We start from the raw sequence: 23,803 nt of genomic DNA on the forward strand, positions 1-23,803 counted from the left end.
TGCCTCTTAAACACGGTTAGTGTCCCAGACTCCAGCACCTCCGCTGGCAACTATGTCCAGGCACTAACAGCCCTCTATGTAAAATACTTGCCTCTCATGCCTCTTTTAAACTTTCCTCCTCTTATCTTAAACCTATGTCCCCCAGTAGTTGACATTTCTACCCTGGGAAAAAGACTCCGACTGTCCATTTTATCCACACCTCTCATCATTTTGTAAACTTCTATCATGTTGCCCCTCATCCTTCGACATTCAAGTGAAAACAAACCAAGTTTGTCCAATCTCTCTTCACAGTTAATACTCTCCAAACCAGGCAACAATCTGGTAAACCTGTTCTGTGCCCTCTCCTATGTCTCCTCATCCTTCTGGTAGCATAGCAGCCTACTGATCTTCAAAGACACAGAGTCTCAAGTACAGAATCCATGTCCAGACATGTACACAGTGTACACACCGCATGTGGATTGTGTGTGTTCCAGATCAGCAGTGACTCCAGGATGAATGAAACTGTCAGTGTAGAGTGCGGTTCACCCAAGTGTACTGACTGAGACTCTTCTCATGTCAGAGGTTATGACACCTCACAGATCCCTTCTGACCCAGAGATTGAAGATTCACCAATGGGAGAAGGAGGGAGGGAAGGTGGTTCCAAATTTGGAACTCCATCATGAGCTCTCATCATCATTCCACAGTGTACACTATTGGACAGAGTGAATAACTGTATTACACTGACTGCTCCTCCAGAACAGGCCTCAGACTCAGACCACACTGACCATTCCTCCAGGACACAATTCAGGCTCTGGCCACACTGACCATTCCTCCAAGACACAATTCAGGCTCTGGCCACACTGACCATTCCTCCAGGACATAATTCAGGTTCTGGCCACACTGACCATTTCTCCAGGACATAATTCAGGGTCTGGCCACACTGACCATTCCTCCAGGACATAATTCAGGTTCTGGCCACACTGACCATTCCTCCAGGACATAATTCAGGTTCTGGCCACACTGACCATTTCTCCAGGACATACTTCAGGGTCTGGCCATACTGACCATTCCTCCAGGACATAATTCAGGGTCTGGCCACACTGACCATTCCTCCAGGACACAATTCAGGCTCGGCCACACTGACCATTCCTCCAGGACACAATTCAGGCTCTGGCCACACTGACCATTCCTCCAGGATATAATTCAGGGTCTGGCCACATTGACCATTCCTCCAGGACACAATTCAGGCTCTGGCCACACTGACCATTTCTCCAGGACATAATTCAGGTTCTGGCCACATTGACCATTCCTCCAGGACACAATTCAGGCTCTGGCCACACTGACCATTCCTCCAGGACATAATTCAGGTTCTGGCCACACTGACCACTCTTCCAGGACATAATTCAGGCTCTGGCCACATTGACCATTCCTCCAGGACACAATTCAGGCTCTGGCCACACTGACCACTCTTCCAGGACACACTCCAGGCTCTGGCCACACTGACCATTCCTCCAGGACACAATTCAGGCTCTGTCCGCTTCTCCAGGACACACCCCAGACCCTGTAAGACATGATGCCTGTCTATGGTATCCCATTTCAAACAGTATCCAGTTCCTGTTCTGTTAATTAAAATCCTGATGATTTCAGGGCAGCTTGATTCCAAACTTTCCTCCAGTGAAGAAGAGACTCCATGTATTGTTCACCCACTCTCCAGAGGGAACTGAAGTTGCTCCATTCACCATAACCTTGTCATTCTGGATTCAAAAGCAAGTAGGAACAAGGAGAGCAGAGTTCCCATTGTCAGTGACAATCAACAACATAAGGATTGCAGCCCAGCACAGACCTGTACTGGAGAGAAAATACAGTGAAAGACAAGTGGAATGCATGGGACACGGGGAACTGGCAAAATCAAACAAGCAAACATATTTCACACCACTATTATACATAGGACATTCACCATGAGCGTATAACACACTCCCACACTCTGTGTAACAAATACATAGGACATTCATGATTAGTGTATGACACAATCTCTCACAATCATTGTACAAATACCTTGGACATTCATCATTAGTGTATAAAAGGACATTCATGATTAGTGTTCTCACACACACACACATGCACGCACCACAGGTTGTCTCCAATTTACCAATGTCTGACTTACGAGCACTTGTACTTAAAGATGCGATCCCACACAGGGATGTATTGATATTAATTTTAAAGATCCTTATATTGAATTGTATTGTGTTCTGACTTTGGTGCGAATCGACTCATGAACAGACTTGAGAACAGAACCCATTCACAACCCAGGGACTGCCTGCAGTGCGTAACACACACTTTCATACACTTTGCTCTGCCCTCTAGGATGCTTGCACCACTCAGTGTGGTGTGCTTGGTTTGAGTAAACTGAATGATGCTCCTTGGGGTATTTGTTTTTGCAGTAATAACATGATTTTGCCTTTGACATTGCTGGGTGCTGTGTCCTGCCCTGTAGTCTGTGTCCATCCAGGATCAGGCTCAGTGTCTCTTTCACCCTAGTCACCTAGACTTGAGTGTCAGGATTGCAGGTTTGAGAGTTGTGCACCAGGCCACATCATAATTAAGAAAGAAACACTCTGCAACACTGGGTCATTCATGGAGCAGCAATGGTCAGTGAGGAGAAGGTCTGTCAGTCTGCTGTTTGAGACAGGGAGGGTGCCGGGGGAGAGAGAACACATAAACAAGAATTGCTGGGAGCTGTGTCCTCTGAATGTCGGGAGATTAGATGATGCTGGCACTTCGATTCAGCTCTGACTGCGAGTTGTTATTAACGTTGGTGTTCCTGCGTGATAGGTTTGGGGTTGGGATGGGAATGAAGTTGTCACTGGGACAGCCATACTGTGTCAGAATCTCGATACACTCCTGACTTCCTGCTCGCCGAGCGTATGCCATTGGTGTCAGTCCACGAGCATCCCGACTCTTCACATCGACTCCGTACTGTAACAACACCAGCAAACAGCATCGCTTAGTGAAATCAGCCTCTGAGAGGGTCAACTATCAGACCAAGCATCAGGGAGAAGCAGCATGAATCAGGACAGGGAGCCAGTGACATCGCAGAGGAGGAAGACAAATGGAATGAGAAGGAGAGAGAGAGAAGATAAGACATAGTTGGAATTAGAGAAAGAATGAGACAGCAATGGAGGTATAGGGAGAGAGGAGGAGAACGGTGAGGGGAGAGAGACTGGGAGGGACTGTGAAATATCGATATGAAGAGGGGGGTAAGGAAAAATGATTCAAAGCAGAAGGCTGTGGGGGAGTTTTCTGTTTTATAAATGCAAGGGCTACAAGGAAAGAGCATTTATACTTCATTCCAATAAAAAAACCCACACTTTTATTGTTTCCTTTTGAATGTGTTCTTGGGATCTGGGTGTCATTGCCCCGGCCAGCATTCACTGCTATTGCCTCATTGTCCTGGAGAAAGTGGCGAACTGCCTTCTTGAATCACTGCAATCCTTGTGGTGTACTTTGGTAGGGACACTCACAGTACCTTTCCCTCTGTTTCTCTTAAACAATTGAGTGGCTTACTCAGCCATTTCAGAGGGCAGAGTCACATCTCGGCCAGACTGCGTGAGGATGAGATTCCTTCCCTCAAAGCCATTAGTGAACCAATAGGTTTTTACAAGAATTGCCAGTGGTTACACAGTAACGATTAGAACAGCTTTTCATTCCAGATTTTTACTGAATTTAAATTTGGATTTAAAGTCACAATTAGATTCAAACCCATGACTCTAGAATATTAGCCTGAGGTACTGGGTTCCTAGTCCAGTGACATTTCACCAAGTTACCACCTCCCTCTGGAGGAGCTGCCTGTGTGGGTGATGACATGAGACTGTTAGAGACTGTAGCTGCAGTCTGGGTATAACACTACACTTGTACATTCACTGATGTGATTCTTACCCATATAAGAAGCTGAGTTATAACAACATTGGCCATGGCACAGGACAGATGCAATGCGGTCCGGCCATCTCCATCTCCATAGGTCTCATTCACTTCTTCCTTGGTTCCGTGAGCAAGGAGCAGGACGACCAGCCGGAGATCATCCTCCACCACAGCTCGGAGCAGCTGCTGTCCCAGGGGGATGTCCGATTGTGGCAGGGCTGCCAGGAGTAGTTTCTGTTCATACTTCGCTCTGATCCAGTGTTCCTTCTCCTCCCTGCAAGAAGGACCAATGAGTTAGACACAAGACATCACTCCATGCTCCTAGGCTAACCCCCTCTCAACACAAATATGCACTGCTGCCTCACAGCGTCAGGGACCAGGGTTCGATTTCAGCCTTGGGCATCTGTCTGTGTACACATTCTCATCGTGTTTGTGTGGGTTTCCACCGGGTGCTCCGGTTTCCTCCCACAATCCAAAGATGTGCAGGTTAGGTGGATTGGCCATGCTAAATTGCCCATAGTGTCCCAGGATGTGTAGGCTAGGCGGAGTGGCCATGGGAAATCTGGGGTTACGGGAATAAGGTTGGGGGCTGGGTCAGGGTAGGATGCTCTCTGGAGGGTTGGTGCAGACTTAATGGGCTGAATGGCTTTTTTTATGCACTGTAGGGATTCTGTGGTTCTATGAAATTGGTGTTTCTCACTTAAGAAACACAACCACAGATTGCAGTTAGGCCACAGAAGAAATATCAAAGCTCTATACACAGCAGATTCACAAAGATAATATTGGTGATGGGAAACTACAAGAATATACAAATATTTAGATGTAGGTGAAGAAATGTAAAATAAATCCATGAAAATAAAATCTTCAACGGCATAAGTTAAAACAACTTCAATTAACCTAAGACATCCCAGAACAATTAATTAATCTGTGTAAAACAAATCTGGTGGTATTAGAGTCATAGAGGTGTACAGCATGGATACAGACCCTTCGGACCAACCCGCTCATGCCGACCAGATATCCCAACCCAATCTAGTCCCACCTGCCAGCACCCGGACCATATCCCTCCAAACCCTTCCTATTCATATACCCATCCAAATGCCTTTTAAATGTCAAATTGTACCAGCCTCCACCACTTTCTCTGGCAGCACATTCCATACATGTACCACCCTCTGCGTGAAAAAGTTGCCCTTTAGCTCTCTTTTATATCTTTCCCCTCTCACCCTAAACCTGTGCCCTCTAGTTCTGGACTCCCCCACCCCAGGGAAAAGACTTTGCCTATTTATCCTATCCATATCCCTCATAATTTTGCAAACCTCTATAAGGTCACCCCTCAGACAACAGTCCAGGGAAAACAGCCCCAGGCTGTTCAAGCCTCTCCCTATAGCTCAAATCCTCCAACCCTGGCAACATCCTTGTAAATCTTTTCTGAACCCTTTCAAGTTTCACAACATCTTTCCGATAGGAAGATCAGAATTGCACGCAATAACCAATGTCCTGTACATGACCTCCCAACTCCTGTACTCAATACTCTGACCAATAAAGGAAAGCATACCAAACACCTTCTTCACTATCCTATCTACCTGTGACTCCACTTTCAAGGAGCTATGAACCTGTACTCCAAGGTCTCTTTGTTCAACAACACTCTCTAGGACCTTACCATTAAGTGTATAAGTCCTGCTAAGATTTGCTTTCCCAAAATGCAGCACCTCACATTTATCTGAATTATCTTCTACCTTTGAGCCAGTTCTGTATCCAAATGGCTAGTTCTCCCTGTATTCCATGAGATCTAACCTTGCTAATCAGTCTCCCATGGGGAACTTTGTCGTACACCTTACTGAAGTCCATGTAGATCACATCTACTGCTCTGCCCGCATCAATCTTCTTTGTTACTTCTTGAAAAAATTCAATCAAGTTTGTGAGACATGATTTTCCACGCACAAAGCCACGTTGACTATCCCTAATCAGTCCTTGCCTTTCCAAATACATGTACATCCTGTCCCTCAGGATTCCCTCCAACAACTTGCCCACCACCAACATCAGGCTCACTGATCTATAGTTCCCTGGCTTGTCCTTACTACCCTTCTTAAACAGTGGCACCACAATAGCGAACCTCCAGTCTTCTGGCACCTCACCTGTGACTATCCATGATATAAATATCTCAGCAAGAGACCTAGTAATCACTTCTCTAGCTTCCCACAGAGTTCTAGGGTACACCTGATCAGGTCCTGGGGATTTATTCACCTTTATGCGTTTCAAGGCATCCAGCATTTCCTTCTCTGTAATATGGATATTTTGCAAGATGTCACCATCCATTTCGCTACTTTTTATATCTTCCATATCCTCTTCCACAGCAAAGCTGAAGGAACTTTATTAGAAGCATAGAATCCCCCGTGTGGGAGCAGGCCATTCGGTCCATTGAGTCCACTCCAACTCTCCAAACAGCATCCCATCCAGCCCACTCTATCCCTGTAACCCTACATTTCCTATGACTAATCTACCTAAATATCCCTGCACACTATGGGCAATTTACCATGGCAAATCCACCTAACCTGCATACTTTCAGATTGTGGGTAGAAACTCACACAGACATGGGGAGAATGTGCAAACTCCGCACAGACAATTAACCAGGACTGAAATTGAATCCGGGTCCCTGGTGCTGCGAGGAAGCAGTGCTAATCAATGTGCCACCATACCTTCCCTTGTTCTGTATCTAACCTCATGCTGTCCGTGTCCTGGGAGTTTTAGTTTTTGATAATGTCTTTGGGTACCCTCGGCTCTGCAAGGTACTATTTCTGCATCCTCCACTTGGTCCTTTACCTGAGTTTTGTGACTTTAAATGCATGACTGGTCTCCTCTTTGGTCTCAGTGTTTGGGAGTGAGAGAGTGTAAAGGAGCGAAGAGTTAATCTTCAGGCAGTTTGTAAAGGTCAGTGATATGAACTGAGTAGAGCTCTGTGATCTGAGCAATCACGTTAACAAAACAACGATGAGTACATTTTATCAGCAGCTTCCAATTCTGTGTTTGAAGTACCGTTAACAATAGCTCCCGCTGTTCAGCCACGATTTAAACCGCCCGAGGGAGCGTGGAATCGATTGGTCTGAATAATGCAGTTGCACTGTCCAAGTCACTTTTCACAGAAGAGAAATGCCTCTCGCTTCCTCACTGTTATCATCGGTATCTGGATAACACATGGAATCAATACCAAGGTAGAACCAGCTTCTTGAAGCATGCTCAGAGCACAGCTGACCTCTGAACTGTCTGCATGAACTGATAAGGGCTTACAGACGCCAGGCTGTTGTACTGTTGTCTGAATGAGTGACTGACAGCACCCTCAGTCTGATACAGACTAACAACGCACAGCTTTCAAGTGCCAGCCCCTCTGAGACCACCTTTCTGCTTATCAACGTCATTATATAATTAACCCCTTCAGGACACAATGATAGATTTGTGATATCCACCATAAATTCCTGATGAAGGACTCCCCCACTGAGGCAGAATATAGCATGGTGCTGGTGCTGGTCCTGGGCTAGAAACCCAGAGATCTTGGGTTTGAAACTGACCAGGCATTCGGATCTGGAATTGAATCATTTGGGTCATTTAGGGCCTGGCCCAAGGAAAAGTCACCGTAAAAGATGCTGTATTTGTCATAAAAACCAACCCAGGGTGGGGGGTCACTGGTGCCATTCAGAGAAGGGGACCTTGTTGTCTGACTCAGACTGAGCCACAGACCTCCAGGCCCACCCTTTTCACTGACTCTTCATGTCCTCATGGTAATCTTGGATGAGAATAAATCTTGTCCTGCCTCTCTCGTCCACAAGCCATGTGTGTACAGAAAGCAAGGCACTGTGTTTCTGTAAAAGGGGAAGAGACACGTGGAATTGTGTAGTTTATGGACGTACAAACATGCAAAGAATTAGGAGCACAGGGATTCAGTCCCTCAAGCTTGCTCTGCCATTCAATAAGATCATGGTGATCTGTTGTGTTCCAAAATTTACATTCCTACCTACCTCTGACAGCATTTAATTCACCTGCGTAACAGGACCCAATCTACATCTACCTCAAAAACACCTCCTTCACCTTCTACAGCAGAGAGATCCAAAGTTGCACAACCCTCAGAGGAAAAACTCTCTCCTCATCTTTGTCATAAGAGGCTGCTTCCAAATTTTACCAGTGCCCTCGAGTTTAAGACTGACCCACCAGAGTTTCCTGATGGACAAGATAAAGTTCAGCTTGACAGGACCATTCAGGATCACGTACATTTCAATCAAGTCACCCCTCATTTTTCTAAACGCCAGTGGAAACAAGCCCAGTTATCCAACTTTTCCTCATGAGACAACCCACAATTCCTGGTAAAAGGGGAAGTTGCCATAGTCCCAGGAGACCAAAGGGTTGCTCTCTCGTTAAAGACAGATGAGTGTGGTGGTTTAACCTGAGGGTCACTATGCCTCAGGTGAGGGGGGAGGTTGAGAATGTGGGACCTTAATTGCACTCTCACTATTGTTGTCACTCTGCATCACAAACCAGCTATGCAGCCAACTGAGCTCACCAAACCTTTTTGCAGGTATCAATCAAAAAACCTCTCCTGAACCACATTTATATCCTTCTTAAAACGAGACTAAAAATACACACAACCGGAAGCGGCAGAGACAAACCACTATAAATGCCGGAGGAAAGATCACAGAAACGCTTCACAGGAGGCTCCCAAGCACTGAGGATGTTACCTAGACAGGGGACGAAACGTCTGCAACACAAATTCCCAGCTCGGCAAACAGAACCACAACAACGAGCACCCGAGCTACAAATCTTCTCACAGACTTTGAACACACAACAGTATTTGAAATGTGGTCTCACTGATTCCCTGTATAACTGAAGTATAACATCCTTACTTTTATGTTCAGTTCCTCTTGGAATAAAGGATGACATTCCATTAGCCTTCTGACTACCTTGCTGTACTTGCATACTTACGTCTTGTGAATCACGTACTTGAGGAATAGGGGAGCTGAAACAAAAACAGCCAGATCAGGGGCAGAGCTCTGTGTGACTCGGGAGGAGAGGATCAGCGAAGTTTAAAGGAGCACGGAGAGTGGAAAGATCACAGAAGCAGAAGTGGGAGAATCATATTGATCAAGGAGTCCACTTGTCATCTGCTGCCAATCAGAAAAAGACCCATTTATGCAAACTCAGTTTTCCTGCCAGCCAGATAATCTTCCACCTGCGTTCTTAAGTTACCCCCAATACATCAGCTCCTCTTTTGCACAATAATCTTTTCTGTGGCTCCTTGTCAAATTTCACTTCTTGAAATCCATCTATGGGCTCGCCACGACACCTGCAAATGTTACTCCTTTAAACAATTCCAATAAACTGGTGAATCTATATTTCCCGTTCACCAAATGGTACTGACTTTCCTGATTAGCCTGTGTTGTTCCCAAGGCAAATGGGCCACAGTTCCTGATTTTCTACCTCTCATCTTTCTTGAAAGAATTCTTTTCCAGAATTTAACACATTTTGGGAAATTAACACTAGTGCATCTATTATCTCATGAGTCACCTCTTTTGAGACATTAGGATGAAATCCACTGGGACTTGGAAACTTACCAACCTGCAGCTCCATCAGTTTGCTCAGTATTGCTTCCCTGGTGATTATAATTTCACCACGTTTCTGTCGTCCTTCAAATAAATGCAAAAACGCTGCAACTGATGGAAATCTGAAATAAACATAGAAAGTACTGGACAAACCCAACAGATCTGACAATATCAGTGGAGACAGAAGCAGAATCAAAGTCTTGAGTCCAATCAGTCTTATATTGGACTTGAAATGTTTACTGTGTCTCTCTCCACAAGACCTGCTGAATTTCTCTAGCATTCTCTGTGTCTGATTGCTCTTTTCCTTTCACCTCCTGATTTACAGCTATTACTGGGATGTTTCAGTATCCTCCACAGTAGTTCTTCGTTATGTACATCATTTCTTTATTAATTCTGTTCTGAGGATGGATCACTGAACCCAAAACATTAACTCTGATTTCACTGCCAGATTTGCTGAGCTTTTCCAGCAATTTCTGTTTTTATTTCTTTATTATCTTTGGAGGTTATAAGAATGCAGGAACATACGAAGCAAGAGCAAGAGTAGACTATTCAGTCTCTCAAGCCTGCCTTGCCATTTAATAGAATCATAACTGATCCATCCTCAATAGCTTTGCTTCTTCTTCCATGCCAGCTCATCATAGTTGGCAAACAGCAAGCAACATCCTCTTTAAATATTCTCAGCCTAACCTTCACAACTCTCTGGCTGGAGAATTCTAGACTTCCACTCTTTTCTGGGAGAAGAAATTCCTTCACATTTCAATTTTAAATCAGATTAGATTAGATTAGAGTACTTACAGTGTGGAATCAGGCCCTTCGGCCGAACAAGTCCACACCGACCCGCCGAAGCGTAACCCACCCAGACCCATTCTCCTACATTTACCCCTTCACCTAACACTAAGGGCAATTTAGCATGGCCAATTCACCTAATCTGCACATTTGTGGATTGTGGGAGGAAACCGGAGCACCCGGAGGAAACCCACGCAGACACGGGGAGAACGTGCAAACTCCACACAGTCAGTCGCCTGAGGCGGGAATCAATGTCCCTTTATTCTATAACTATGTCCCCGAGTTTGAGATTTCCCCATGAGTTCCACTTGTCTTCTTACTCACTTGCTGCACCTTCATATTTGCTCAATGAACACCCAGATTCTTCTGTGCTACACTTTTTTGTAGTCTCACTCTCCATTTAAATAATAGTCTGGCTTATAGGTGGGGTGGGGGGGGGAGAATCAAGGCTGTGAAATGAGGATAGTGAGGAAACAAAGCATACATTTCAACAGCATTTCACAGATCAGGATTAATTTCAAACTGTCTATACACAATAAACTAGTTGTTTATCTGTAACACGATTTTTGATAAATCATTTGAACACTGACTGCAACAGTACAAGGCACTCCACATCCACAGATAGAATTTAAGTAAATCTTTATCCTCGGTCCAGGTGGTCACAGATTTCACACAGGAATACAAGCCAGTGATGTGTGCTATATTCACCCTGTCCTTTTGAGTTGGATAGGGGAGACAGAGATTGCTTCCCCTGCCTGGGGAATCTAGGCCACAGGAGCAGTCTAAACAGTCTTGAGATTAATGCCAAGTATTATAGCCAGGATTGTACTGGCTGGTGGAATAGGCTTGATGCACTGAATGGTCTCATGCTGCTCCTATTTCTCTTATGCTCAAATATACAGGAAGTTCCTCTGTACATATTTTAGATGTATACCTAAAAAAAGCTTTTAAAAATGAGGTGTCAACCTGGTGAAGCTATCAAACAGGACTATTTGCATGCCTAAAGCTTAAGAAAGAGCTAAGTGATCCCACAACCAACAGATCAAATTTAAACGTACAGTCCTGCCACAACCCAGTCATGAATGCTGGTGGACAATCAAACAATTCTCTGGAGGAGGAGGCTCTACAAATACCCCCCTCCTTAATGATGGAGAAGCCCGGCACATCAGTGCAAAAGGTAAGGTGAATCTTTCGCAGCAATCTTCAGCCAGAAGTGTCAAGTGGATGATCCATCTCAGCCTCCTGCAGTGGACCCTAGCATTAAAGATACCAGTTTTCAGTCAATTCAATTCACTCCACATGGTATCAAGAAACAATTGGAGGCACAAGATATGGGCCATGGCCCTAACAAGACTTCTGCTCCTGAACGTGCCCCTCCTTAGCCAAGCTGATCCACTACAATTACAACACTGACATCTACCCAACAATGTGGAAAATTGCCCAGGTATGGCCTGTACACAAAGGGCAGGCCAAATCTAACCGGGCCAATTATCGTCCCCATCAGTCTACTCTCAATTGTCAGTAAAGTGATGGAAGGTATCATCAACAGTGCTATCAAGCAGCACCTGCTCAGCAATAACCTGCTCAGTGACACCCAGCTCCTGACCTCATTACAGCCTTGGGTCAAACATGGACAAAAGATTCCAGAGGGCAGGGGAGAGTGACAGCCCTTGACATCAAGGTTGCGTTTGACCGAGTGTGGCATCAAGGAGCCCTGGCAAAATGGGAATCAATGGGTCAAGACTGTGGTGCTGGAAAAGCACAGGTCAGGCAGCATCCGAGGAGCAGGTGAATCGATGTTTTGGGCATAAACCCTTCATCAGGAAAGGCTTATACCCAAAATGTTGATTCTTCTGCTCCTCGGATGCTGCCTGACCTGCTGTGCTTTTCCAACACCACACTCTCAACTCTGATCTCCGGCATCTGCAGTCCTCACTTGCTCCTGGAATCAATGGGTATCGGGAGCAAACTCTCCGCTGGTCAGAGTCATACCTGGCACATAGGAAGATGGTTGTGGCTGTTGGAGGTCGGTCATCTCAGCTCTAGGACACCTCTGCAGGAGCTCCTGCAGCAGTTGTCCTCGGGCCAATCATCTTCAGCTGCTTCATCAATGACCTTCCCTCCATCATAAGGTCAGAAATGGGGACGTTCAAAGATTGCACAATGTTCACTATCAATCACAACTCCTCAGATCCTGAAGCAGTCCATGGTGGCACGGTGGTACAGTGGTTAGCACTGCTGCCTCACAGCGCCAGAGATCCGAGTTCGTTTCCCACCTCAGGTGACAGACTGTATGGAGTTTGCACATTGTCCCCGTGTCTGCGTGGGTTTCCTCTGAGTGCTCCGGTTTCCTCCCACAATCCAAAAATGTGCAGGTTAGGTGAATTGGCCATGCTAAATTGCCCGTAGTGTTAGGTGAAGTAGTAAATGTAGGGGAGGGGGGTCTGGGTGGGTTGCGCTGCGGTGGGTCGGTGTGGACTTGTTGGGCCAAAGGGCCTGTTTCCACACTGTAAGTAATCTAATGTTCAAATGCAACAAGATCTGGACAATATCCAGACTTAGGCTGACAAGTGGTAATTAATATTCGAGTCACACAAATGCCAGACTATGACCATCACCAATAAGAGACAATCTAACCACTGCGTCTTGATATCCAATGATGTTACCATCACTGAATCACCCACTATCAACATCATTGGGGGATACCATTGACGAGAAACTGAACTGGACTAGCCATATAAACGTAACGGCTACAAGAACAGGTCTGAGGTGAGTAACTCACCACCTGACTCCCCAAAGACTACCCACCATCTACAAGACCCAAGTCCGGAGTATAATGGAATACTCCCCACTTGCCTGGATGGGTGCAGCCCCAACAACACTCAAGAAGCTTGATACCATCCAGGACACTTGATTGGCACCATATCCACAAACATCCACTCCCTCCAACACCGATGCTCAGTAGCAGTGCGTACAAAATTCACTGCCAAACTTCACCAAAGATCCCCAGACAGCACCTTCCAAGCCCACAATCACTTCCAACTAGAATGACAAGCAGTAGATACATGGGAACACCACCACCAAGGTTCCCGTCCAAGCCAGTCACCATCCTCATTTGGAAATATGCCATCATTTCTGGGACAAAGTCCTGGAATTCCCTCCCTAAAGACATTGTGGTCAACCCCTACAGCAGGTAGACTGCAGCAGTTCAAGAGGGCAGCAAATAGGGAGGCTCAGCCAGTGATGCCTACATCCCATAAATGAATTTTTAAAAGTTCTTCGCCTTCCTTACTTCTTTGTCTGCTTTCTTGAATAGAGTTTTCTCCCTGTCTCTTTTGGAGAGACTGTAGTGTGTTGGTGATGTCACTGAACTAGAAACCAAGCAGCTCAGGTTAGTGCTCTGGAGACATGGATTCAAATCTCATCACAGCAGCTGATGGAATTTCAATTCAAAAAATAAATTTGGAACTGAAAGCTCATCTAGATGATGGCCATGAAATTTTCATCGATTGTTCTTAAAAACCCACCTGGTTCATCAATGGCCTTTAGAGCAATCTTTACCTGTTTTGGCCAACATGTGACTCAAGTGACTCTCAGCTGTCCCCTGAAATAGCTAAGTGGGTCACTGAGTTCAAGGGCAGTTCGGGTTGGGGAATAAATGCTAGCACAGCCAGTGACACCCTGAAGGAATAAAATCAGATGAATGTGATTGAGGTTTCCGACCATTACTTTTCCTTTGTTTCACAATTTTCCATAATTTGCCTGTAGAATTGTTCCTCAATCCCATTCTCACTAATGAGGAGGTCTACAGTAAACACCAGCAATGTGACAACTCCTTTCCTGTTCAAATTCAGCCAACAGATTCACTCACTGAGCCCTTCAGAACTGTCCTCTGTAAAACATCGTCACTCTTTCCACCTTTCATTTTAATCCTTTGCTGTGCTCCTGAACACAAGGCAGTGAAGAATCTTTCACTCCTATTCCTGCCCATTTTTTAACCATGTCTCTGTTAAAGCCATTATAACAGAATCCCACCTGCAAATTGATGCCTACAGCTGGCTATCCTCATTTTTTGCAACATCTGTCATGTTGATACAGAAATTCCCTGACCGAGTTAGGCTTCTTCACTTTTTCTCCCATTGAAATCCTGTTCTTTACTCGGTTTCTGATTATCTTGCCTGGTTTTCAATGCACCTCATCTCTCTTCCCTTGGCTGTACCTTGACTAACCTTCTGTGGCCCAACAGCACTCCCTGCGAAGGCATTACACCCAGTGCTGCTCAGGCTCAAGCCTTCTGTCCTGAAACTGGTCCTAATGTCTTGGGAATATGAAGCTGTCCTTCCTGCACCAGACCTCCCTTAATCAACAGTACCCTCCTGTTTCTGTACTCACCAAACAAGCAGCACTGGGAGTCATCCAGAGATTACTGTCTTTGATGCCTGTTTTTCTAACCTTTTTCCGAGTTCCTGAAACTGAGGGATCTCAAGCCTCTTCCTCCCACTCTGTTGGGTTGAATTTGCAGTTTAAATGTGGTGTTGAGTGAGACTCCTGACGCCTCACTCTGCCATGACCAGTGGCAAATGTCGGTATGTGATCTTGCACTTTGCTAGGTGTTAACTATCCGGGAAAGCCGTTGTTTCTCACGCACCGGAGTGTCGTGGTGCGTGAGGGGGCCTGCTCACCACTGCTGAGGCTTTTCAGCTTCCATACCTCTGATGCCATTTTTAAACTGCAGCTTCACACAATCACAGAGGATCACAGAAGTGTAGAAAGCGTTCATTCAGCTCTTAAAACGAGCAATTCACTCAGAGCCTTCTCCCCCTAACATTACACTTTCCACCTTTTCAAATAATTGGTTAATTCTCTTTCAAAAGCTTCAGTTGAAACTGCTTCCACCACACTCTCAGGCACAGAATTCCAGACCGTGACCACCTCACTGCATGGAAACGTTATTTCCCCTGTCACATTTGCTTCTTGTACTGATTACTTTAAATCTGTGCCTTCCAGCAATACTTTTAGATATTTGCATTCTGGACACAGGTAAAAAATAAGTTGTATGCCTAAATGAGAAAGCGGGTTGTGAGGTTTATATTATCTGTTGTGGGCAATGTGGTGGTGCTGGTCAGCTCAGTGTTTATTGCCCATCTCAAGGTGTTCCAAAGGTTGGTAGCAACCTACCTTCTTCATCCATCATGTGAGTCCCTCTGTACTATCTGTGTCAGGAACCTTGCACCTTTGACAAGGCAGCCTGTACACTCGCTCAGTAATATTTCTTTCATGGGGAATCCTAAATGAAGGGATATGGTCGCAGAGTAAGAGTCTCCCATTTGCAATGAGATGAGGAAGAATTTCTTCTGGCTGAGCCACGAAGTATATTCAAGGCTGAGTTAGAGAGATATGTGAATAATGAGGGAGTCAAGGATTCTGGAGACAGACAGAAAAGTGGAGGAAAGACCATAATGTAATCAGTCAGATGTTGGATGGTGGAGCAAGCTCAAGGAACTGATCAGCTTATGCCTGTTCCTAATTCTTAAACCATTACGTGCTTTTAAAGATGCAGAGGATCGCTCTGTTCCTCTCAGTTTCCCAGTGTCCTATCATTCTGTAACTGTCCCTTTAAGTGTTCAGGCCGCACACTCACTCAGTATTAGGTTCCCTGTCCCTTTAAATGTTCAGCCTGTGCCCTCACTTAGTGATGGGAATCTTTCCTATTCAAGTGTTCAATCTGTATATGCAGTAATATGAATCCTGTTCCTTTAAGTGTTCAGTCTGTATGGACTGAGCAACCCTCAGTAATAGGGACCCTATAATTAGAATTAATATCAAGCTTCAGTTAGCCGACTGGAGACATTCCAAAGGCTGGGATTTGGGAAGTGCCGTAACTACTGATTAATTAGTTCCTAACACATTTTAATAGGGAAACACAAATCACTTACCTCTGTCGCCCTCTTTGCTGTGAGCCTTTTAATGTGAATAGAATTGGAATGAGACTGTGTGAGTGTACATTACCAGAAGCCAGCAGGGACTCACTGCTTACAGCCCAAAGGCTGGCCAACTGCCAACACTGAGTAAGACCCTTACATTCAGTGATGAGAGAGTCAGCAACTCACTGTTGCTAAGCGGACTGAACAATAACAGAAGATTCCTCTCAGTTTGAGTAAAGTTTGCACTTAATTAGACTATCAATTTATCAGGTCTGATGGATGGGATAGCACATGCCTGTGAAACTGTAAGGATTCCCAAGTAAAAGGAGTCCAAAAATGCATCTATGGTTATAAACAAACCACTACTGCACACACACTCACAAACATACACACAACTACACTCATTCTCACAGAAACTCACAAATACATACAAAACTTCACATTCATTATCACACAAACACACACTTATAAACACCAAAACACCCAAATACACACTCAGAAGGACACACACACAAGTAGGCACTCAGTTACACTCACCCAAATACACACTCAGTTACACACACAGACTAGTCGACACCTAGTAAAACACACACACACTTTACAAATAGACACTAAAAAAAACACATACTTCACTCTCTCCATCACTGTATAGAATATTGACAACAGACTTTTAGATGAATGGAATGTGGGAAAGGTGTGAGTGAGGGCTTCAGCAGCAGATGAGCTGAGGATGTGATGTTACTGGGGTGGAAAAAGGCAATCTCCCAGTGAGAGACATGACCTAGACTTGGAAGCCTAGCTTATGGTAAACTGGAAGCTGAAGTTACAAATAATCTTGTCCAGAAACAGACATGGTCAGAGAGAGGAATGGAATCAGTGTCTCAGGAATAGGATTTCTGTTGGATAAAGTGTGTTGCAAATTAGAGTCAATGGAGGGGTTGAGAGAATTTCCAGCCTTAACACCCCAAGTACTGACTCTCTGTCATAAAATACATCTCCAAACAAACATCTGTGCCGTTGATATCCAATAGCTTCCAAATGATTTATAACAAAATTATACAAACCCAATTCCACAAATTTCTGTCCTGTCCTCTGATCAAAGGGTTAATTCAGAATGGGAAAGGTTTCCATTCATGCTGACAGACCCTACTCCCAGCTCCTCACATTCACAGCAAACCCCGCCCACCACACAGTGGTCTCCTTCCCCAAGATTGAAGCCTGACACCATCTCTACATTTCAATCACCTGAAAACCAAGAACTGACCAGCGACTAATTACCGAAGAGCAAGAGGAAGTGGTGGAAATGATCAATACAATAGGGCCTGAAATGAGCAGCTTCCTCCCCCAGAGTGCTCTGAGCTGAATGGTCACAGCGAGGGGCAAACTGCCTCGTCTCGTTAACAACAAAAGGGACTTTGCACAGTCACGGCTAAATCCGAGTTCTGTCTTACAACTTTACAACCCCAGCGGACACGTTAGCAGACCCTTAACAGAGTAAAGAACCCAAACAAAAGCTCTCCTCCTTGGCAGGGGGTCATCCTTCCCAGAATATAGGGAAATGCACAGCATACTATAAACTTGCAGAGCAAGAGGCCACAGCCTTCAAAGGTTGCTAAGTGGCTGGAATGACCACTTTCCAAATATTCTCCTTCCTGATTGCTGAAAAGTTGTGCCATTATATTTTCAGTTTCTCTCTCTGTACAGTATCTTACCTGCCAACAGTGGTATGGGTCTGTGTGAATCAATGGGAGGATCTTGTTCAGTGCACATGTGCTTGAATTTGTACGCTGGCAGTTCTGTGTATTTGGGCGTGCAGTGGATAAATGCGTGACTGTGGTGGGTGTGAGTGTGGATGGGTGTGTGCAAGTGTGCATTATGTGTGCGAGCCTGCAGTTGGATTCGATGTGATATATTCAGACACAAATAGAATCAAAGGCACACAATCACAGACCCTTCCAATTCTCACGTGAAGCATTTCCAGGAGCTCCAACTCCAGAAAGATTGCCCAGCTCTGTCCTGTCCACAAGATGCAGGATGAATGCAATCCAGCCAAATACTGCCCTAGCAAAGCATTCTTGATTCTCAGCGAAGGGGTTGGACTCAATACTTTCAAGGTGCATCGGCATGGATGGAGTCAAGTTTTTTGAGTGTAGTTGGAGCTGCACCCATCCAGGCAAATGGGGAGTATTCCATCACACTCCTGCCTTGTAGATGATGGACAGGCTTTGGGGAGTCATGATGTGAGTTACTCGCTGCAGTATTCCTAGCCTTTGAACTGCTCTTGCAGCCACTGTGTTTATAAGCCTGGTCCAATTCAATTTCTGGTCAATGGTATCTCCCAGGATGTTGACAGTGGGTGATTCACTGATGGTGATGCCATTGAACATCAAGTTATGACGGTATATCCATTCTTATTGGAGATGGTCATTGCTTGGCACTTGTGTGGCGTGAATGCTACTATCCATTCATGAGCCCAAATTGGATAGTGTCCAGGCTGTATATAGATTCCTACTTCTTCAGTATTGAAGGAGTTGCGAATGGTGCTGAATGTTGTACGAGCGTCGATGAATATCCCCATTTCTGATCTTATAATGGAGGGAAGGTCATTTATGAGGCAGCTGAAGATGACTGTCCCAGGCCACTACCCTGAGGACCTGACTCTCACTTGGGTATGGGTTCAGGGATACTGTGGGGAAGGGAGGTGGGAAAGAGCATGTGAAAAGTAACTAATTTCCCTCAGTGGGCAGGACAATTTTCCATATTGTTGGGTAGATGTCAGAATTGTAGCTGTACTGAAACAGCCTTCCTGAAGAAGGGCTTATGTCCGAATCGTCGATTTTCCTGCTCCTCGGATGCTGCCTGGCCTGCTGTGTTTTCCCAGCACCACATTTTTCAACTCTGGTCTCCAGCATCTGCAGTCCTCACTTTCTCCTAGCTGTACTGGAACAGCCTGGCTAGGGCAACAGCGGATTCTGGAGCACAGGTGTTCAGTACTATTGTTGGAATATTGTCAGGGTCAATAGCTTTTGCAATATCCAGTACATCAAACTGTATTTTTTAATAGCACATGAAGGGAACCAAATTTGTTGAAGACTGGTATCTGTAATGCTGGGGAAGTTTGGAGGTCAAGATGCATCATCCACATGGCACTCCTGGCTGAAGATTGCTGTGAATGCTTCAGCTGTAACCTTTACACTGAGGCATTATTCTCCTCCATCACTGAGGGTGGGAATATTGTGGAATCTCCTGCTTTACTTGTTCACCACCATTTACAATTGGATGTGGCAGAATCTAGATCTGATCCATTTACTGTGGGATCGCTGAGCTCTGTCAATCACTTGCTCCTTATGCTGCTTGGAACGTAAGCAATCCTGTTTGGTAACTTGATTAGATTCACATCTCATTTTTAGGTATACCTGTTGATCATGTCCAGCAAGATTCTCATCATCATCTATTGAATTCTCTACTATGTACATCTCAGAGATGACCATTGACTAGAAAGTGAACTAGATGTGCTTTATAAATAGTGTTTAACAGAGCAGGTCAGAAGCTGAATGTTTAGTGGCAAGTAATTCACTCTCTAACTGCTCAAAACCCATCTAATATGCACAGTCAGAAAATGTGATGGAATACTTTCCAGCTGCCTGTATGAAAGCACCCTTAACAACCCTCGAGAATCTCGATACCATCCGTGCACAAGTGAAGGGCAGTTCTGTGGGACTGTACCCCGGTGAGAGAGCCCAGTGCAGCACCCAGTGAACATTGATGCCTTCAGCAGAGATGGCGAAAGTTCTTCAGGTAATAAAACTGGAAAATATAGAAAAGAATGATAAAAATTTAAATCCAGATCTATTCACCAGGACTCCAGAGGAATAACAAGTCTCTGAATGTGTAAGAGACAGCAAAGTCATTAGTTATGCAAGGAGATCAGGCAAAGGGCTGAGTAATTAAATTAACAAGGTGAGATGCAAAGAAACAAAATGAAAAAGGCAGATTGCAGAAGAAATCTGCCTGTGAGAAGGAAATAGTCTAATTAAAGTAGGGTCAGCACGCAAAGGTTGGGAAAACAGTCAGCTGAAAGTTAACCAAACATCAATTGTCTATAATCAGAAAAAAGGTGAAATTAGGGAAATGGATCTGTCAGCGTTCAGAGAAGAATAGCTGACTCATTGTTGGAGGGTCAGCTGGGAACTGACTCAGACAAGGTGCACCCCAATATTGACAAGAATCTTTCTGTCAATCCAGCTTTCAGCTTGTCATTTAACCTGACTGCATAACCCTGGTGTTAATAAGCAGTATCGAGAGGCTCTGGGGGGGTAGCTGTCTCATTGTCCAACATCAGGATTAATCAGAATGGGATCTACTCACCTGTATCACTGATTCCGGACAGGATCTTAGCAAAGCTGATAGACATCTCGCTCACTCCTCTTCCTCGATACTCTCAAGGCTTCTCGCTTCTTCATCCGGTTTTATATAGACCCATCCTAAACCAACTACCTCCTCACTGTTCTCAAATCTGGACAGCTCACACATTCTCCTCATCTAAGCCATGTTCTGCTGCACCGTGGGGCCTCGGTCTCTCCTGCACCGTGGGGCCTCGGTCTCTCCTGCACCGTGGGGCTTCGGTCTCTCCTGCACCGTGGGGTCTTGGTCTCTCCTGCACCGTGGAGCCCCGGTCTCTCCTGCACCGTGGGGCCCCGGTCTCTCCTGCACCGTGGGGCCCCGGTCTCTCCTGCACCGTGGGGCTTCGGTCTCTCCTGCACCGTGGGGTCTTGGTCTCTCCTGCACTGTGGGGCTTCGGTCTCACCTGCACTGTGGGGCTTCGGTCTCACCTGCACTGTGGGGCTTCGGTCTCTTCTGCACCGTGGAGCCCCGGTCTCTCCTGCACCGTGGAGCCCCGGTCTCTCCTGCACCGTGGGGTCTTGGTCTCTCCTGCACTGTGGGGCTTCGGTCTCTCCTGCACCGTGGAGCCTTGGTCTCTCCTGCACCGTGGAGCCCCGGTCTCTCCTGCACCTCAGTATCTCATCTACGGTGGGGACCCAGTCTGGTCTCTCCTGCACCGTGGAGCCTTGGTCTCTCCTGCACCGTGGAGCCCCGGTCTCTCCTGCACCGTGGGGCTTCGGTCTCTCCTGCACCGTGGGGCTTCGGTCTCTCCTGCACCGTGGAGCCCCGGTCTCTCCTGCACCGTGGGGCTTCGGTCTCTCCTGCACCGTGGAGCCTTGGTCTCTCCTGCACCGTGGAGCCCCGGTCTCTCCTGCACCTCAGTATCTCATCTACGGTGGGAACCCAGTCTCCCCTGTTCTGTGCCTATATGCAGCATATTCACGTTGACGAGGGGCTGTTTTGAGCTCTCAGTATCCAGGCATCATTGGCAATAGAGGGTTAACGATCCAGAACTCATTATGAGACACACCCGCGAGGGGACAGGTCAGAAAATCAGTTCTGAAACCAAGTATAAGGTGCTGATCAGAACTATTTACTGTCTCGCCCAAGGGGTTGGAGTGTGCAGAACTGCCTGACAGGACAGCTGCAAAGGATGAGAGATGGTGAGCAATGTCAGGCCAGGGATAGGAGAGCAGAGGTGAAGAGATTAATGAGGAGGCCAAGAGTAATGTAGTAAGGCAGACAGATACTCTCGCTCCAATACTAACCGACAACATTCCCTGCAGTTAATTAAGGCTGTCAGGGGAATACAGTAATACCTCTCTGATAATTAAAGGGATTCTACTTCCATATCCATTAGACTCTGTAGCAAAATTATACCAACAATTCTAATTTACTCAACATCAATTAACCCTCTGGCCACTGAATCATCTCTGCCAATTGCTCTCTCAATTCTTAGCCTCCTGCTCCCTGAAGACACTCACCCTTTAAAGACACGAGGACTCTGACAATGTCAGAGACAAGGGGCCATGCATTGAACAAGCGCAGAAAGTGAGTGTTCACAGGCGTTTAGACTGAGCAGACAATCACTGGACCGTGATTGGGAGCAGGAATCCTGGCTCATAACCCCTCTCTCAAAACTAGGAATCATTGGACAGTGATTGGGAGTTGGAATCCTGGCTGACATTCCCCTCCTCTCTCTATCTAACCGAGAGATCACTGGACAGTGAGCAGTAGCAGGAACCCTGGCTGATTTCTCTGTGACTTTTCTATAACCCAAGGGTCTTTTTATCCCTTATTTATTTGTTCATGGGGTGTGGGCACCACTGGCTGGGCCAGACTTTGATGTATATCTCTAACTGTCCTGGAGAAGGTGCGCTGCTTTCTAAAACCACTACAGGCCTTGCTAATGCTGTTAGGGAGTGAGTTCAGGATTTTGGCCCAGTGATAGTGAAGGAACAGCAATATATTTCCAAGTCAGGATGGTAAGTCGCTTGGAGGGGAACTTCCAGGGGATGGTGTTCCCATGCTGCCCTTTACCTTCTGGAAGGAAGTGGTCGTGGGTTTGGAAAGTCTTTGTAGGTGACTATGTGACTCTGTCTCCTGCTACTATTGATTCATCAGTGGAACTGAAATCTGAGGGTCTGTGTTGACTGAGTGTGAAACTGACTGGTGGGTTTGTCACTGGAATGTTGTAAGGTTTGTACACACGTACCATCCTCGTCCCAACAGAGCCTGAGCAGCAACAAGTTTCTGGTAAAGCTCAAAACTGAAAAGAGAAAGCAGTAATGCCATTGACCAAGTATGCGCCAAAGTATATTAACTCAGTCTTTGATTTCGGACATTAAAAATTGCCACATTGGTTTTCACACTGAAGGAGAAAAGGTTTTGGTTGTCAGATTTATATACAGTGTATTGAATATCCCGGGCTAGCAGTGTTAATCGGCAGGGGAGCTGGCTGAGCAGAGATTGTACATTATTCACTGAATATCCCAGGCTGAGATCAGGGTTGAGGGTCATCAGGAAATATACTAATTCTGTGGCATTTCAGCCCAGTTAATGATTTACATTCACAGAACAATATACAACTGGGAACAAATACAAAAATCTTCAAGGTTTCTTCCTACTTTCTGGCTGTTAGTCTTGTTACACTGAATGATCTAGGCTGAGAGAGACTCGAAACCCAGATTCTAGATTGAGTGGTGAAATATAGAATAGAGATGAGAAAACTATCTATTTTTTTTTAAAAATGACAGCCACTGACAACTGGAATTTCTCTGCAGCATTTAACGTGCGAAGTGTGTGGCTCCATTAATGTCTGTGTATCCCTCAGCACCAAGTGAGCTCCATCTAAACTATTACAATGACAGATCTGAGAGTCTGTAACACAGGGTCCCAGAGCACGGCCCGCGGTCAGAGTTAACACTGTAATTGTCTCGTTAATTACTTGTGTGGCATTAGATCGAACTAGCAACTCAAGCTCATGACATCAACCTCATCTGTCAAAAAATTACATGAATAAATGTATAATCAGCCTGACCACACATACTCCAAACTCAATCTACTCAGGAAAAGAGTAGCGCTTGCTCCCACTAGTAGCCAGACCATCGAGTAGGTGGATTTGTGACGTGTGTGTGTGTGTGTATGAGAGAGACAGAGAGAGAGGGGGGGGGGGGGGGGGGGGAGGGGGGGGATGTGTGCACGTGTGAGAGTGCGCGCGTCTATGAAAGA

The 23,803-nt window shown here is 45.7% G+C and overlaps 1 protein-coding gene across 2 annotated transcripts in view; it reads right to left on the minus strand.

Moving 5' to 3' along the window:
• Window positions 1–238: 238 nt before the first annotated feature.
• agap3 (ArfGAP with GTPase domain, ankyrin repeat and PH domain 3) overlaps window positions 239–23,803 on the minus strand; it is a 660,759-nt gene continuing 637,194 nt past the window's right edge. For both annotated transcript variants that reach the window (XM_043687549.1, XM_043687548.1), the window contains exons 15-16: window positions 3,916–4,171; window positions 239–2,955 (exon numbers count right to left, since the gene is read on the minus strand). In XM_043687549.1, the coding sequence (XP_043543484.1) occupies window positions 2,740–2,955; window positions 3,916–4,171 (472 nt within the window). In that variant the 3' untranslated portion in view covers window positions 239–2,739. The remainder of the gene's footprint in view (window positions 2,956–3,915; window positions 4,172–23,803) is intronic.

The sequence above is a fragment of the Chiloscyllium plagiosum genome, chromosome 4 (assembly GCF_004010195.1).
Source record: "Chiloscyllium plagiosum isolate BGI_BamShark_2017 chromosome 4, ASM401019v2, whole genome shotgun sequence".
Taxonomy (NCBI): domain Eukaryota; kingdom Metazoa; phylum Chordata; class Chondrichthyes; order Orectolobiformes; family Hemiscylliidae; genus Chiloscyllium; species Chiloscyllium plagiosum.